Below are 17,082 nucleotides of genomic sequence, written 5' to 3'. Positions count from 1 at the left end.
TTATTAATTCAAGTGCATTTGAAATATTTTAAAAAGGTGTTTTTAGTTTTCTGTTTTGTATTTATAAGACAAACTGTGCAACTTAGAAACAAATTTGAAGGCTGGGTGATTAGTTTATGTCTTAACATTTGAGAATTTGCATGGATATGAAGAGCAGGCAATTTCCCTCTCTCATTTTCACTGAACTTGAGTTGATGCCTTCACATTCACCATGGCAACCTCAATGATCAACACGTACATGGCCTCTGAAGTGTGCTGCCAGAACTTTCCAACCTTAATAATGAATAGGTATGGACTCCATTACATGAGACTCTCTCAACAACTCGCTGCAGAGCTGATGCAATTCTAGAATGGCATTTCTTTCTCACAGCACACCACCAAGAGGGTCTAATCCAAACTGCGACCTTTTGGGAGCACTTGTGTTTTTCCCCTGCTAAACCCTTCTTACTCTGACTTTGATCAATAATAGCTTGCTTTGCAGCCTCTCAGTTTAAACAAAGAAAGTCGCACTGAAAGGCAAATATTGCTGGAGCAGAAACTTTGGTTTAATGCATCTTTTCCTTTAGTGTGAATGCAAGCCTCAGCTGCTCTAATATTTAACCAAAGCAGGTCCCCATTTGCTTCTCTGTTTAATCATTCTTTTATCTAGGCCAGCTCCTGCTCCTGCTGCTGCTATAGCCATTCCTAATTGGAAGGAAGTTGCCTTGGTATCCTAATGGTTTAAACCATTAGGATTGTTACCTAGAACCTCTACCCCAAAAGGCATCTGAAATGCCTTTTTTATTAATAATAGTGCAGTATTTTATCATAAGAGGTAAGCTCTTAGAGCATAGTTTTATTTCAGCCTTGTGCCACTAGGCATTTTATCAGATTACTTTTACATGAACTGAGACTTGGTCATTGATTTCATTACCAAAAAATGACTTTGGTTCTACTTCATATGACTTAAAGCCTTTCCCATAAATTAGCCCTCTTTTTTTAATTTACCAAGAAAATTTTATTCTCATGGTTGGTTATTATTCCTTCCACTTAACTATTTGGGTGAGTTTAGTGATATACTAATGATTATTAAAGTAAACTGGAAAATATCATGTGGTCTGTTAGAGCTCTTGAAAAGACTTGAAATCAAAATCTCTTTCCAAGTATTTAAACTTTTTTCTTCCTAATATTGCTATAGATCTGAGTGGTGAACTTAACATTTGTTTAACTTCAAAATTTTATCAGTTCAACTGTCTTTTAGTTTTAATGTTTGACAAAAATAGCATGTTAGCCATGATGACAAGGCGCCTTCAAAAGCTATTCTGGTTATTACTTTTCTGTGGCCTCTTTTGAGACCAACCGTCTTACTGGACATTGATTTGTTTAGTCTTAACAAATAGAACTTCAGATAAGAGAGCAAATTGTGTAATATTGTATGCTTTGAGAGCCACTTGTATTGGAAAAACAAATATAATAGGACTGAATTTTTTGTTTAAACAAATGAATTGTATTAAGTGAATCTAAAGCCTCGGTGGAAAACAATTCTTTTACACAAATATGCACATTGAACCCTGTGCTGGCATTGAAGATGGAGTTCTGCAAAGCCTCCAAGCACCTCAGTAACACCCCTTCTCTGAATTACATTAAACCAGTCGGGACTTGATGAAAGAATGCAAGGTATAAACCCCTTGAGGGCCTGTGAGTCACCATCTAGAAAGGCTCTTGAAAGGGTAAGAACATTTTATAGTTTGATCAATAGCAGTCTGAGAATAGGCTGCGAGGTAAAGACAAGTTGAGGATTAAAAACTTTGGGAAACTTGAAGAATTGAATTACTCTCCTAAGGAAGTTCCCAGGAGAAAAAAGAGAGGACAGAAAGAAAGACTTTTTCATCAGATCTCAAGCAGCAACCTTTCTGTTTGGTCAGAATTCAGCTAAAATAGATTTGATGGTCATCAGCCCTTATTATCTTGATCTTGATGCAGAACTGTGACACACAAAGTGTTTTTTATGGACCCAAGTACCTGCCATAGTAGTTTTGGGTACATATCAAGAGGAGATTGAAGATGGTGTTGGAGACTTCAAAATTAAAGCAACCTTTCCATAGAATATTTCATTGAAAGAGGCCCTTATTCTATTTTTCTAGCCAGAATGAGCCTTTACTTTGAAAATGTATAAAGCAATTTTGGCAGTTGGGTCTTCCTGTCTCATCACTGTTATTTTAGTATAAGTTAAGCTGTTGCATTAGTATGGTTATCAGAATTTAGATTTTGTTTATAAAGGAGGCAAATAGTTCAATGCTGTGGCCACTAGGGTAAGTACAAAAGTAATAAGATAAGAATTGCTGAACTTAAAACAGGTTCTAAGAGTTATTTCAAGACCTTTGGGTTTTGCACTATTCTTAGAAAATTTACAGAAACCTACTATGACACAGAAGTAAATAAAAGCTGAGACTTTTAAGAGCCACTCTGCTAGACCCAGTGTGAGCAGATCAAAGTGTGAACTTCTCCATACCAAGTCTATGGAGGACGTGGGCCTCTTTCCTGGGTGACAGGGTATAGAGGGTAGATATGGTAGCCATGAGGACAGGAAGTGGTGGCAAGGAAAAGGTAAGCCCTAAATAAGAACTCAGGTCCTTAGAGTTGGAGTTACATCCAGCACAAAGCCTCTTTTCCATTTTTCCTACTTGGATTACAATGAAGAGGCTTTGTGTAGAGGAGTTCTTAGTACATTTAATCAGAATTACGAGGAAAGCTGATGAGACATCAAAGAGAGAAAGCAGGAGCCAACAGGAAGTGCATAAATGAAAGAGAGAGATTGGGTAAGGTGGTCAGCCCAGTCTGGATTGCTTCTGGCTTTGTACCAGTCACCTGTGTGCCTTGCTGGGACCTCTCACTCTCTTGAGTCCTGTAATAGGTGCTTACTCATGCAGGGAGCTGGCCACATTGAACTTACACACTACATAACAAAATGTGAAGAGCCTGTCAGTGAGAGTCTTCTATTCCTAGATCTTAGTTTCTGGGTAAAGAGGTACAAGTGTCTGCATAGTTAGATGGCCACCTTAGATGCCATCTTTTCCCCTTTCTGAGGAGCAACCAGATGACCCTCGTGGACCATAGTGTCTCACTTACTGTCACATCGGCGATCATAGGTTTTATACAAAAATATAATACATTTATAACATGCTGTAAAAGACCTACTCACAAGGACATAAAAATACTTATATGCAAAGAGTCAGAAAAAAAATGGTAATTTTGAATTGAAATTAAGTTGCATATTCATTTATGAACACTGAACCCAAAAGATCTGAGGTTTTTCCGTTTTGGAGGACATCTGGAAATAGCCAGCCTTTCTCAGTCTCCTTAGATGGAAAACTTAAACTCCTCTCCCATTTGGTGCTTCTTGCAGTTTATGATTCTCAGTTCAGGCTCTTTCTCTAACACACCAGTAGGAGAAAAAAAAAGTAGTTTAGGGCTATTCTGGAATATAAGTCTTTCTGGTCAAACCAGCAAAACAGGTGTCACACCTGCTGTTAGGAACCTAAGTTCACCTAACCTGGGTTCTTAGTCTTGACACAGCATCCAGCCAAATGGTACCTATAGAGACCCTTTCCACAAACCTCTTAGGCCGTCTATCTTCTGAAACATTGCTTATTTCTAAATGAGGAAAATAAGTGAAATAGCTTTCTGTCCAGGAATACTCCTTTGTAAAGGCCAACTTTAAACCTGGCAAAGATGCCTTCATAGAAGGCAGTCATTTGTGAAAGCTGGTGGCGTGGGGCTTGAAATTGACAGGGGAGTGCACACTTAACTTTTCTATGGAAAGGTGACTTTGGTCATGAGTCTTCCATTTGCATTAATCAGAAGTACTCTTTTATAAAACAAAACAAAACAACCTTCTGTTCCATGCCCCAGGCAGCTTCCTGTGTAAAGCAATCTGTGGCAGCTAGTCAGGTGTTCAGGTTGGAATTTTCCCCTTGAACTCGGGTTGTGGGACTTCTTGTATGGTCTTACTGAAACAGCTTACAAAGCTCTCATTTAGGCCTGTCCTTTCTTTTCTGGTGTTTCCCTCAGTTTCTTCTTTTTCTCAGATCCCTCTTTAGAAGATCATTTTGGATGGGAGCAGTCAGGCATAGACTCAAAATGACAAGGTGTTTGCCATCACAGCCTGGAAAAGCAATAACATGTGTAGGTGCTCTTGGGTATGGAGAAAGGAAGCATAAGTATCCAGCAGGTGTCCACGTGCAGTGTGTTGCCTTTACTTTCAGAACAACCCTTCACCCTTCTGCCACTGTACTCACCTGCAGATCTCCGGGTCCTTTACAACTGTTAGTCATTTTCAAGAACTAAAATGTAATGAGTAGATTGTTGTTTCTGCTTACAGACGAGGAAACTAAAGATGAAAGGGAAAAATTAGCATTGGAGTCGAATCCTGTCAGTTTTGTATTTCCATCTTTAAATTAAACTGTCTTTCCCCCCAAAAATTAAAAAAATAAGAGTTACAGCCACTTAATGAAAAAAAATTCATATGCAATACTGTACAGTGTTAAATTCACAGTTGTTATACTCAATGAAATACCTTTGTAACTTAGTGCATTTAGACTTAAAACTAGGTGTGTTGAAAGGTTCCCACCTAGCTTTTTCTCATGCATGTAAATTTAGTGCAAGCCTCTGTTTCAAGGAGCTTTATGTGGTTGGATTGACATTGCTTAATCAACAATTGAAAAAGTTAAGCATAACCTAGAAGTCATTTAGAACTGTGAGTCACTTTCCTGACAAGCCAATAAGGCAAGAGAACCTGGGTTGCAAAACAATTACTAGCCCAGCCTGAGGGACCCTGGAAATATATTACAAGTATTAGTTAGGGAAACAAAGCAGCAGTGTTTTACCAAGCTGCAGAGAACAAGCTAAGGTTGCTAACTAAACAAAATAACTTTACACTGACAATGCCAATTTTTACATTTGTTTCAGAACAAGGGACGCTCAAACCACCGGAGGTAAGATTAACATTTAAAATTTTTTTATATAACTTTTGCATTTCAGGTTGTTAACTTAAGCAGCTTGAGCTTTTAGAATGCTAAATGTTTGTCTTAAAATGGATAGAAACAGAGCTAGAGAAATCAAGTGCTTATGAATTAAATGCACAGGTTAAATCAGAGGAATTTTCAGTCACTGTCTGGAGATCTTAGGTAGAGGGAAAATGTGAATATTTAAGAATGTGTGTGAAATGGAACATCATACTTAGGTACTTATTCAGGTAAATTTCAAATACTCTAACAACGTGTGGCCCTAATATCGGGATACTTTTCCCTAGTTTCCTGCAGAATTCCACAAAACCCTGAGGTTTGTAAAAGTTAATGCAACTATATTCATTTCTTTGGAATAAATATCTTTGATCCTACTAGTACAGAAGGAAGGTAGCCCTCACCCCAGGGAGTTGGTAGATGTGTCTCTGTCATGAAACATTGCATGGCTGCCCAACATTTGCTAGTCCTGAAAAGTTCTAACAGTGTTCATCTCAGAATGTGGTTTCATGTTTCTAGTAGTTGTCTATTTGAGCACAAACATGATTTGTATCATGTCTTATTGATCAAAAGCAAGATCTGATAGCATTTTCTTTCAGCTTAACACAGTTTAAGGTCTAATGGCTTAGAACTGTGTGATCCCTGTCACCTCTCAGAATAAAGGTATTTTAAAAAAATATGAAAGAATGAGAAATATGACAGATTCCAGACAACCATTGCCTTGGCCTTTAACCAAAAGTAGCAGATTTCTCATCTGACCTCCCAAAAATAGTATCACGGAGAAAATTAAAATATAAAATGTATGTGATTGGTTATGTGAATCAAAAGTACAGTAATTTGAGAATTTCAGAGTAAAAGAATGACAAAAAAACGTTCTATACAAAATTATTTTAATGTAATAATTATGTATCATTAAGGGTGGTATAATATTTTTTAACAGGCTGGCATTTATATTGTGAAAATAATGAAAAGCACAGTAAGATTAAGTAAGCAATTATTTCTGCTTCTCTTTTGCATAAGCGCATAATTTGCACATATAGGGTATCAAGAATGTGCTATGGGGATGCTCATGTGCACTTCTTCAGTGTTTCAGTTAAGAATTTTAGCCTAGAATTTAGATCAAGAAATATCATAAAAATAGTTTATGTAGGCTTTTCTAGGGCTAAAATTAATTAATGTGAAATTTCTTTTACTCTTTAGTTGTCAGGTCAGGTTTTTCACCAGGACTATAAGGATGCTGCCAATGAAGATTTTGGAAAGTGGCCTGCTTTCTCTTATTCTCACACTTCCTTAGATTATTGAGACAGAACTCTGAACTTGAACGAAGTATTACTTTACATTTACCCTATTAGCTATATGTATTATTATTTTTTCCAAAGAAGATGATCTCACTTGATTTTATTTAAGTAATGTGAAGTGGATGTATTTACAGAAAGTGTGCTAATAAGAAGTAGTTAATAATTTTCACATGATACTAAATAATTCTCTCCAAGCATTTTATCCTTTTAAAAAATTACACGGAAGCCTATTATGAAATGAATTAATTTTCACGTTGACTTTTTTTTAATGCAGCATCAGTGGTTTTGCGACTTGCTTAAGTATTGAATACAATAAGTGCAATTTTTATTTAATGTGTGATTCTGCTCATCTTTATTTTGGGTGCATAATTATAGTAAGCTCTTATATTACCCAATCTATTTGGAAACTGTAACTTGGTTTAAGGAGAAATGTAGCAAAAAAACGTTAAGCATCTGGCACTTTATGCTTTTCCACCAAGACTGTGTGGAGGGTGGTTTAATTCTCCAAGGCAGAGGCTTGTATGATGTTCAGGAGTCTTCCTAGTAGTAAATAATAAAACCCTTTTGTAAGCTTTGTCATCTGTAGTTTCCCCACTCTTGAAGTTCTTTCTCTCCATATACCAGTTTGTAGTCCTATTCTGTTCCCCTTTCAGTAGCTATGATTGTGACTTTGTAATTTTTAATTTTACACTTTATTCTTAAGGCAGGTCAGTTTTTAATAGCTACAGGATCTGTAGGCCTTCATGAGCCCCCTTCATATTCATCCCATGTTCTATTCTGGAGTGGGCCTTCAGAAGCTGCCTTCAGCTGTGGGAAGTAAGATTATTATTACCTATCTATTTAACACATATGCACTCTAAATCCATTCCTTAATTTGGTTTTTTTTTTTTTAACCTTTAAAACTGAGGAACCAAAGCCAGTTCCATAGCAAATGAACCTTTTGCTTATTTTGTTGGTAAAATCAACAGAGAATGAAGTTTATCCCAAGAGGCAAGAAGAGATTCTTGGATGATAAAAGTATTTCTTTTAGAGAAAGACAAGGTAATGGGTAATGAAGCAAGAAATAACTCAAATGCTTCTAAAATTAAGTTGGTTGGTTGTCCCCTCCCCTGCCCCTTCTAGTTTGATCAAAGAAGATTGAGAAAGTTCTAAAGACCATTTCTCCTGATCTCATGGGGCTGCATTTGACAGCTCCCAGGGATTGCCTCTAGGTGTGTACTCCTGTTTTCTCTCCTCTCCCTGCTAGGGACAAAAGCTCTGTCCAAGCTTTTGAGAATATAGGTGGGGGAGGGGAGTAGGTGGGATGGAATATGACAGAATGACAATTGAAATTAGCATTTTAAAATTGTTTATGGTCTGCTAAATATTTACAAATTTTTTTACAATGTAAAATAGTTTTTAGATGCTTTGTTTAAAATTTTTTTTAATGTTTGTTTATTTTGGAGAGAGAGACAGAGCATGAGCTGGGAAGGGGCAGAGAGAGAGGAGGACACAGAATCCAAAGCAGGCTCCAGGCTCTGAGCTGTCAACACAGAGCCCGACATGGGGCTCAAACCCACGAACCCTGAGATCACAACCGAGCTGAAGTCTGATGCTTAACCAGCTGAGCCACCCAGGAGCCCCTGGGTGCTTTTAAAGTAAAATAAATCTCCAAAGGCATTTGGTATACGTAGCTGAAAAAAAATTTTTTTTCAATACAACAAATCATAATTACACTCATTCTTCCTGTAGAAAAATTTGTTTTCGGGGTCACTGATTTTTCAGGAGGAAAAACCTAAAACATAAGCAGTAGGGCAATAACTTTAGAAAAACAGTTTGTAATTTGTGTGCATGTAAACAGTCAAAATACCATGAAGTTAATAGTAATGATGATGATGATATTATTGTTACTATCATTATTAACAACAACAGTAAAGTTGTCACTTAACTGTGTGGCCGGAAGTGTTCCAGGCATTTCACAGGACTCATTTAATTCTCACTACAAATGCTGTGAAGTAGGTGCTATTATTATCCCCATTTTATAGGTGAGAAAACTGAGGCACAGAGATGCTCACAGTCAAACAGCAGGTGCCAAGTGACAAGGTCTGAATTGGAACTCAGGCAGTCTGATTCTAGAATCCATATTCTTTTTTTTTTTAATTTTTTAAAATATTTATTTATTTTTGAGAGAGACAGATTGTGAGCAGAGGAGGGGCAGAGAGAGAGAGACACCAAATCTGAAGCAGGCTCCAGGCCTGAGCTGTCAGCAGAGAGCCCGACGCGGGGCTTGAACTCATGGACTGCAAGATCATGACCTGAGGTGAAGTCGGCCGCTTAACCGACTAAGCCACCCAGGTGGCCCTAGAATCCATATTCTTAATAATTATACCATGTTCAATCTCTCTCTCTCACTCTCTCTCTTTTGGATAGAGTGTGCACACGAGCAGGGGAAGAGGCAGAAAGAGGGAGAGAGAGAATCCCAAGCAGGCTCCACACTGTCAGCGCATGACCTGAGCTGAAGTTAAGAGTTAGATGCTTAACTGACTGAGCCTCCCAGGCTCCCTTCTCTATTGTTTTTTTCATACAGCGTTATATCAGTTTCAGGTGCACAGTGCAACGATTCATAGTCCTGTTCATTACTCAGTGTTCACCACATAAATGTACTCTTCATCCCCTTTATTTCAGCCACCTCCACCACCCCTCTGGGAATCACCAGTTTGTTCTCTGTACTTAACAATCTGTATGTTCATTTTCTCTTTTCTTCTTTGTTCATTTTTGTTTTTAAATTGCCCATGTGAATGAAATCATATGGTATTTATCTTTCTCTGACTTATGTCATTTAGTATTATACCGTCTAGGTCCATCTGTGTTGTTGCAAATTATTCTCTATTTCAGTCCTCACTTCAGGTAGTATAGCATTGGTCTTAAACCCAAGTGCTCTTTTCCACATTTTAAGTCTATGATTTTTAAATGGTACTAGTTTGGGGATTCCAGGAATAAGGCCCTAAGGTTTTATTCCTTTCTTGCCTCCAGCATTTTGATTGTATACGGTATAAGAGCACAGAAAGACAGCTTCTACTGTACATTAAGAAGGTGAAGGGATATGTAGGAAGTAAGTAGCAACATGATATCCATCATTATTTATTTTCCTGTTGAAAATATTGTCAGTTGTGGTCATTGTCCTTTATAGAGAGAGCTCTGCAAAATGTTACAACATTTCAGGGAGAACAGATATTTTCATTGAAAGCAGCTTTCTTCCAAGTTATCAGCTATGAATCTTGGATTCTCACGCTTCTCCTTTTTGTGCCTTGTCTACCAAGAGCCCAGAGAGACATTTTCTTCTCACTTATAACAGTTCTCTTTATACTAGTTTTTCCAGTACAGTTACCCATCTTGCTCAACACAGGTTCACCGCTGATTTTAATGATCACATTGGGCTTTTTCAAATCCATTTTGAAAGTAGTTTGGTTAAAAACAAAAATTGTAAAAATGTCTTCAGTTTTCTCCCACCTTAGGAATCCTGAAAGTCTGCTCGATGAGCTTTGAGACAGGAAGGCTGTAAGAACCTATTTCACCCATTTAACTTGTGAATGAAAACAGCAAGAGGAACCCTAAGAAAAATCCATGGTTAATATGTGCTTAGCAAAGCCAAGTGTGCTCTGAATGAACCCAAGTCTCCTCCAAACACAGTCAAAAACCCCAACACAGAGAGAAAATTGCTTTTGTAAAAATCTAAATTTTGTGGTCATTACAGACTCAGCATTTCATCCAGTTGTATAATAAAAAGTGATAAGTCCTTATTAGTGAGATTACTTATTAGGTGGGAATGTAATTATTTGTGAAATGGAATATATAACCACGCATTTTCAAACATTTAAAATTTGTTTTGCATCTTATTTATAATTTTTGTAATGCACAATTTTTCATATGGCTTTCTTTTCTATGATAAAAATTAACTTTCATGTTTCACAAGCTGCATGCCTGTTTTATTTTTTAAAGTATTGAGATGCAAGTGACCATATTTAAAACAGCATTCTCAGTTAAATGTTTGTTAAAGTCAGAGCTTCAGATCTTGGTTTTGAGGTTGTATATCTTCTCTAGTCTCTGGCCTGTCAGGCCTCGGAAATAGCTGAGTTAGAGTTTTAGACATCACATGTCTTTGCTGGGAGCATTTTCCAACCAAGAATAGCTACTTGGGCTTTGTTCTAATAATTCCTGTGTTCACTGTGACTTCCAAAAAAATTTTTTTTTTGCCATAATACCCAGAGATGGCAAATGAAAAGATCTTTCTTTTCTGTGGTGTTATATCAGCAACATCTATTATAGATGTTCAAGTGAAAGACTTATTAGAGAAACAAAAATGTTAAATTACAAACACGGTAGAAGCACGTTTCGCTCAAATTCAGTCATACTTTTAAATGGAAAAAGTGAAACATTTATTGGCCTTCTGAAGTATCACATATTAATACAATTTTACTAATGCAAAATCTTTGTTTTGCTTTGTTTCACTTTTCTGCATAGAAACGGACCAATGGACTACGAAGAAACCCGAGACAGGTGGATCCAGGTGTGTTTTTGATTACTTGTCTGTAATCATAACTTCAGTTAAGTGATTATGAAAGTATATGGGAATTGCTTTAGAAGGTCAGACGGATTGTTGTTCTTTGTTCCTGGCAGTTTGGTATGTGATGAGTGACCAGGAGGCGCCAGTCTACTGTGTAAATCATTTACCTGACAGTGCTTCCTGGGATAGGCTCACGTGATGAGTAACCACCAGTACTGCACTCAAGAACCAGCCATCGAGCTGGGTATTTACTTGCTGAACAGCTTCAGGCTCCCTGGTTAATGCCAGTATATCCAACACCCTCCCCTTCTTCCCAAGTGTGGAAAGAAAATCATCCAACAAGCTAGCATTTAAAAATTAGCATTTTCTTTTTTTTGTTGTTGTTGTTGTTGTTTTAATTTTTTTAATGTTTGTTTATTCTTGAGAGTTAGAGACAGCATGAGCAGGGGAGGGGCAGAGAGAGAGGGAGACACAGAATCCAAAGCAGGCTCCAGGCTCTGAACTGTCCGCACAGAGCCTGATGCGGGGCTCGAACCCATGAACCGTGAGATCATGACCTGAGCTGAAGTCAGATGCTTAACTGACTGAACCACCCAGGCACCCCCAAAATTAGCATTTTCTAAGGGGGTGAAGGAAGTTCATAAACTAGACAATTTTGGTACCCTCCTCTTTTGGGAAAATACTTTTCTTCATCCTTCATCTGTACTATTTTATAATAGAAGAATGAATTTAAAGACTTGGTGAACAAGTATCCTCCTTTGAGACCAATTATTTGTCTGCAGAGAGCATACAGTTGTTTTCTATTTAACATCATGAGGTTTGTTTATCATTATTTTAGTATAATTATTTTTCCACCCATTAAACAATGCCTTCCTCAGTTTAATTACCAAAGGTTTGTTGTGTAAATGGTCTTATTATTGTGGGTAAAGGGTACTCATGGCCAAAGGATTCCAAATACATGAATTTGATAATAAATCAGGTGGGGCATGAAGCAACCTTGCTGGAAAATAATCTGGATTGTGTTTTGTTTTCTCATCATAAACAGCATTCACCTAGTTGTAAACCTGAGCTTTCAAAGCATTCTAGCTTTTAACTGAAACCACACCCATGGTAGCCATGCCAATTTATGAGCTGTTGGAAAAGATTTATAGGACCTTTGTTGCCTCTGGCTAGAAATTGCCTCACTTATGTCCTGAGATCAGTTTAAATCTTTTAACTACAGAACAAAATTGAGGCCATTAAAAAAAAAAATAGGTGTTCTGGTTTATTTTAATAGTTCAAAATTCCCAACACAGTACACTTTGCAGAGGATTCTGCAGTAATATTGAGAAGTGACTTCTTCAGTTCTATTTAGTATGAGTGCATGGCTGTCAACAGATTTTTTTTCTTCTTATTTTGTGTGAGGTGTAATATATTTTTATTTCAGAAAATGATCTAACCTTTACAAGTGTTATTTTAAAAATATTTCTCTTTCTTCTGTGGACATTTTAATTTAATCCGTTTTCTTCCAGGGAAATGCATTTCTGTAATGTGTCAATAGGAACACAATTGACTATTAACAATTGACTTTATAGCTGGAATTTTTAGGAGCCCTTAGCTTTTCTAAAGAGAGGTATAGTGAATTCACAGATGGTAAGTATAACAAAGTGGACCAGTAATATAATAGTGTATGCTCAAGTTCATGGCTTTGTATATGTACAGCAGCTCTGGTATTCCTAATTGTCCACAGATTTTAGAACTTCATGAAGAATAAACTTAAAAATAAAAAAGATGTGGTCCGGTATGTTTGTAAGGGGAAAGAAACATGTATATATACATACAGACACACCCACACACACAGAGATTGTGTATCATATAGTTTTCCATTAGGTATGGTAATTATATATGAGCATTTTCTCATTTCTCTACATTTTTGAAAACAAAAAACAAAACAAAACAAAAACAAATCGTTGATCTTGCTTGTTATAGATGCTAACGTGAAAACAAGTGTCTCTCCCTGTAGGTGTCTTTTGATGTCTGGCTGAGTTATGTGTGCATCTTTGTTTCTTTCTGTTGGCAAGTTGCTAGCTTTTTGGTTCAAAGTTAACCCTTCCTTGATCACTGCCCTGCACTGGGTTAGTCTTGAGTATCATTTAGCATATTTTCATAGTTTTTACATTCATTCCAAGACGTTTAAATGAGAAATCTGTAAAATTGAGGCTTTCTCAGCAGGGACAAACTGCTTGCAAGGGGCATTATTTGCTGCTCATGCTTTTACCATGGAAATTCCTTTCATCTTTTCTAGCTAATTTAGTTGACATATCTGAGTGCGAATACATCTAGTGTTTCCCAGGGCCTCACTTGGGGTGGCTTGTACAAAAGACCGACTAACTGTAAGGCCTCTCGTTTTGGAAAGGAACTTAATGCATAGTTATATGGGTGGTAGGTGCCTAAGAAGTGTTTGTTAAGTGAATTAATGAATTGTTGTATGCTTTTTGTGCGTGCGTTGGCTCTCTCGCTTTTTAAATTCCTCCTGCTGACAAAGTGCACAAGTACAGTAATGGAGCATTGAATAATCTAGGGGTAAGAAGCATGGCTCTGAGGCACAGTGACTCGGGACTCAACTTAGGTGCTCACTTGCTGTTGACCTGTGGCAATTTCTTCCCCTCTCTCTGCTGTCCTTTCCTCATTGAAAGGATACTAATAATAGTACCTACCTTACAGAGTTGTGAGCATGAGTAATAAGTGTTACACAAGTTAATAGGCATAAAGCACTTTATAACAGCCCCAAGTATGTAGTAAATAATAAGGGTGGCAGTTATTATAATAATTACTTTATGGTAGAGCAAGGAGCTTAATATCGGACATTTTGTCATGCATAGAAGAATCAGTGATATTTGCCAGTTATTTCTTTGCACAGAGACCCAGATTTTTATGTTGAGTTTCCATTGAGGCTAGATGTTACATAAATATAGTTGCTTTCAGATTTGCCAGTATTCCCTGCTTATCTGATGGCCATGATATTTTGTGTATCTTTAAGAAGAGAAACAATCAGGGGCACCTGGGTGGCTCAGTCGGTTGAGCATCAGGCTTCGGCTCAGGTCATGATCTCCTACTCCGTGAGTTCTAGCCCCACATCCGGCTCTGTGCTGACTGCTCGGACGGAGCCTGGAGCCCGCTTCAGATTCTGTGTCTCCCTTTCTCTCTCTGCCCCTTCCCCGCTCATGCTCTGTCTCTCTCTCTCTCTCTCTCTCTCTCTCTCTCTCTCTCTGTCAAAAATAAATAAACATTTTAAAAAAGAGAGAGAGAGAAACAATCAAGACTGGTGGTTGAGAGTTTTTTGGTGAAGTTAGAATAGTGTTTGTGATTGCATGATAGAAACAAAAGAAAGAAAAACCTCCCAAGTTGAGAACATATTTGTGGGGTTCTGTTCAAACCAAGAAAAATGTGAGCTATGGGTTTGCATCGTGTGTTGTTAGCACATATAAAACATTCACTCTTTATTAATAATTGTGGTTAGGGGCGCCTGGGTGGCGCAGTCGGTTAAGCGTCCGACTTCAGCCAGGTCACGATCTCGCGGCCCGTGAGTTCGAGCCCCGCGTCGGGCTCTGGGCTGATGGCTCAGAGCCTGGAGCCTGTTTCCGATTCTGTGTCTCCCTCTCTCTCTCTGCCCCTCCCCCGTTCATGCTCTGTCTCTCTCTGGCCCAAAAATAAATAAACGTTGAAAAAAAAAATTAAAAAAAAAATAATAATTGTGGTTAATCTTTATAGGAAATACTTGCAAATGGCTTTGCAGTTTATTTTTTCTTGTCTTCTATTGTGTGCTAAGAAAATTACCAATTTATGATCTTGACTGCTTTTATAAATATAGTAATGTGTTAGATGCAAATTGTGGTAGCTCTTTTGGATATCTTAAATATAGCAGATATTTTCATCAGTTTGTACTTTTCTTCCTAAGACAGATGTTGGTTTCAGGAAAATAACACTTGTAAGAGACAGATCAATTATTTCAGGAACACGGAGGTGCTAGGCCTTTTTCGAGAACATGAGATCATAAATCTCAAAATCTGAGCACTGGTGTAATATTTATCACTAAAAGTTGCACTCAAGGTCAAAGTTACTAATTAAATTTTAATACTGAATTTTAAACGTTCCCTTCTAAGTATGAAAGATGAAAGATTTATTTTTGTTTGCATGTGGCAAGTCTGTATTCCAGGACACGTGTTCTTTTTGGTCAAGCCCATGTTTTTGTCTTATTTGCAGCTCATTGCATCTTGTATTTAAGTCCACAGTCACTGGCTTTAAAAAAAAATCAGGCCAATGTTCTGGGTAGTGCTGCCTGAAGAGTAGATGGAGTAGATGGCAAATATTTAGGTAGCTCACATTGTCTTTCTGATCTTAGGTTACCCATGTGATTGATGATAACCTTGAATAGTAAATGAACAGGTAATGGTTTAAATGATGAAAGAGTTCTTTCTGAGAACTGTGCTTTTCATATGCTTATTGTAACTTTTGATTACAAAGAGTAACATGTGGCTTGGAAAAACTGTCTTTTCTTATTCACTGAGAAGATGTCCTACAGTTTCTTAGCGGAGACCCTTCAAAGATGGTCACTTTCTCTTTCAGGTGGGTAGGATTGATATGTAATGCCATTTCTATTTCTTGTATGAAGAAAGGACGTCAAGAAATCTTTCTTTCATTACCAGCTTCCTATATCACAATAAGCACCAGCAATATCATTAATTATAAAACATGGCCCTTTTTTATAAGGAATTTATAGTCTGCCTAAAGAAGGAATAGATACAGGCGCAAAGTCTTAATTGCATAAATGCATATATAAATGTGCATCTGAAAATATTTTAATATTATATACTATTTTATATACTGATTCACTGTGCTATGGCATACTGCCATAAAAACAGTGAATAGTCCGATAAACATATAACAAATCCAGTTATGTAGTATGTGCAAAGAAGCAAATGGAATTGGAAGAGAGAAGCTCAGGAGAGCTCATATTGCTTTTAGGCTGGGTTGTCTATATATGCTTTTATTTATATAAATAATTTTGTTACACTGGTTTATTGTATTGAATTATAATAATACAGTTTTCCTTAATGTTTTAATGTCAAACAATTGATGAACTCATTCCAAATCTGAACAGAATAATTGATTTCTTTCAGATTGGATTTAAACATAATATCAATTTGCTCAATAGGGAAATTTTGTATTTTTAGTTTCCAACTAGAAAACATTAACAAAAAAAGTAGCAGCCCAGGATTTTAAAAATCCCAGACCTAAAAATACATTTTTTTCCTTTCTCATGGGGGAGACAAATGTATATTCTTGAAGGCTTTAGAAAAATGAGCTTTTGTCTATAATAAATAAATAATAAAATATCCATAGATTCTGATATTTCCATATTAATCAGTCAGACCTACTTCTGTCTTTTCTGTCACCCCTAAAACTAATTTCTCATCAAATATAAATACTAATCTAAATATTGGGAGCATAATTGTAAATGTGTAAAAATATATTTCACATTGAAAGAATGAACTTGAGAAAGCTGGGACAATAGAACCCAGTGAGTGATTAAGATTCATTGCACAGAAATGAGAAATCCAAGCTGTGAATGAGTGCTGGGAGCCTGCTCTGGTTTTCAAAACAGTTGATTTGTTCTCAAGCTTCTATTAAATTATAGACGATAAGACTAGTTTTGCACTAAGGCGATTGATCACCTCGTACCTTTCTCATTCCCTTTACGATGATGACAGATTTCTATAGTGTGCATCATAGTCCCGTGTTCACATCTCTTTTTGGCTTGAAGAGGATTTGTTTTGCCCCTTAGAGTCTCAGGGAAAGCTCACAAAGGGTCACTATTGCTATTGGCTGGCAGCTTTGGCACCTGGTACCTTGCCAAGTTGTTTTTGTTTTTTCCATTGCTCAGGTACCTCCAGCATAGGAACCAAGGCGAGATGAATATTTGAAGACATGCACAAAGGTGCTTTAGGTGGGAAACACAGTATTAATAATGTAATTATTGAAACAACAAAACATTTGGAAAAGTATATATAGAACCTACCTCTGGGTCATTTATTCACTTCTAATTTATAGTTCCTTTTTTAAAAAAAGTTTTTTTTTAACATTTGTTTATTTTGAGAGAGAGACAGAGCATGAGCAGGGGAGGGGCAGAGAAAGAGGGAGACACAGAATCCAAAGCAGGCTCCAGGCTCTGAGCTGTCAGCACGGAGTCCGATGCGGGGCT

At 37.2% G+C, this 17,082-nt stretch overlaps 1 protein-coding gene across 1 annotated transcript in view; it reads left to right on the top strand.

Moving 5' to 3' along the window:
* VAV3 (vav guanine nucleotide exchange factor 3) overlaps window positions 1–17,082 on the top strand; it is a 353,794-nt gene that overhangs the window by 236,480 nt on the left and 100,232 nt on the right. The window contains exons 18-19 of the mRNA XM_043575717.1: window positions 4,948–4,973; window positions 10,799–10,844. Of these exons, the coding sequence (XP_043431652.1) occupies window positions 4,948–4,973; window positions 10,799–10,844 (72 nt within the window). The remainder of the gene's footprint in view (window positions 1–4,947; window positions 4,974–10,798; window positions 10,845–17,082) is intronic.

This window comes from Prionailurus bengalensis, chromosome C1, assembly GCF_016509475.1.
Source record: "Prionailurus bengalensis isolate Pbe53 chromosome C1, Fcat_Pben_1.1_paternal_pri, whole genome shotgun sequence".
NCBI classification, from domain to species: Eukaryota; Metazoa; Chordata; class Mammalia; order Carnivora; family Felidae; genus Prionailurus; species Prionailurus bengalensis.
The sequence above is the reverse complement of the archived record's forward strand: the minus strand, read 5'-3'. Positions and strand labels throughout refer to the sequence as shown.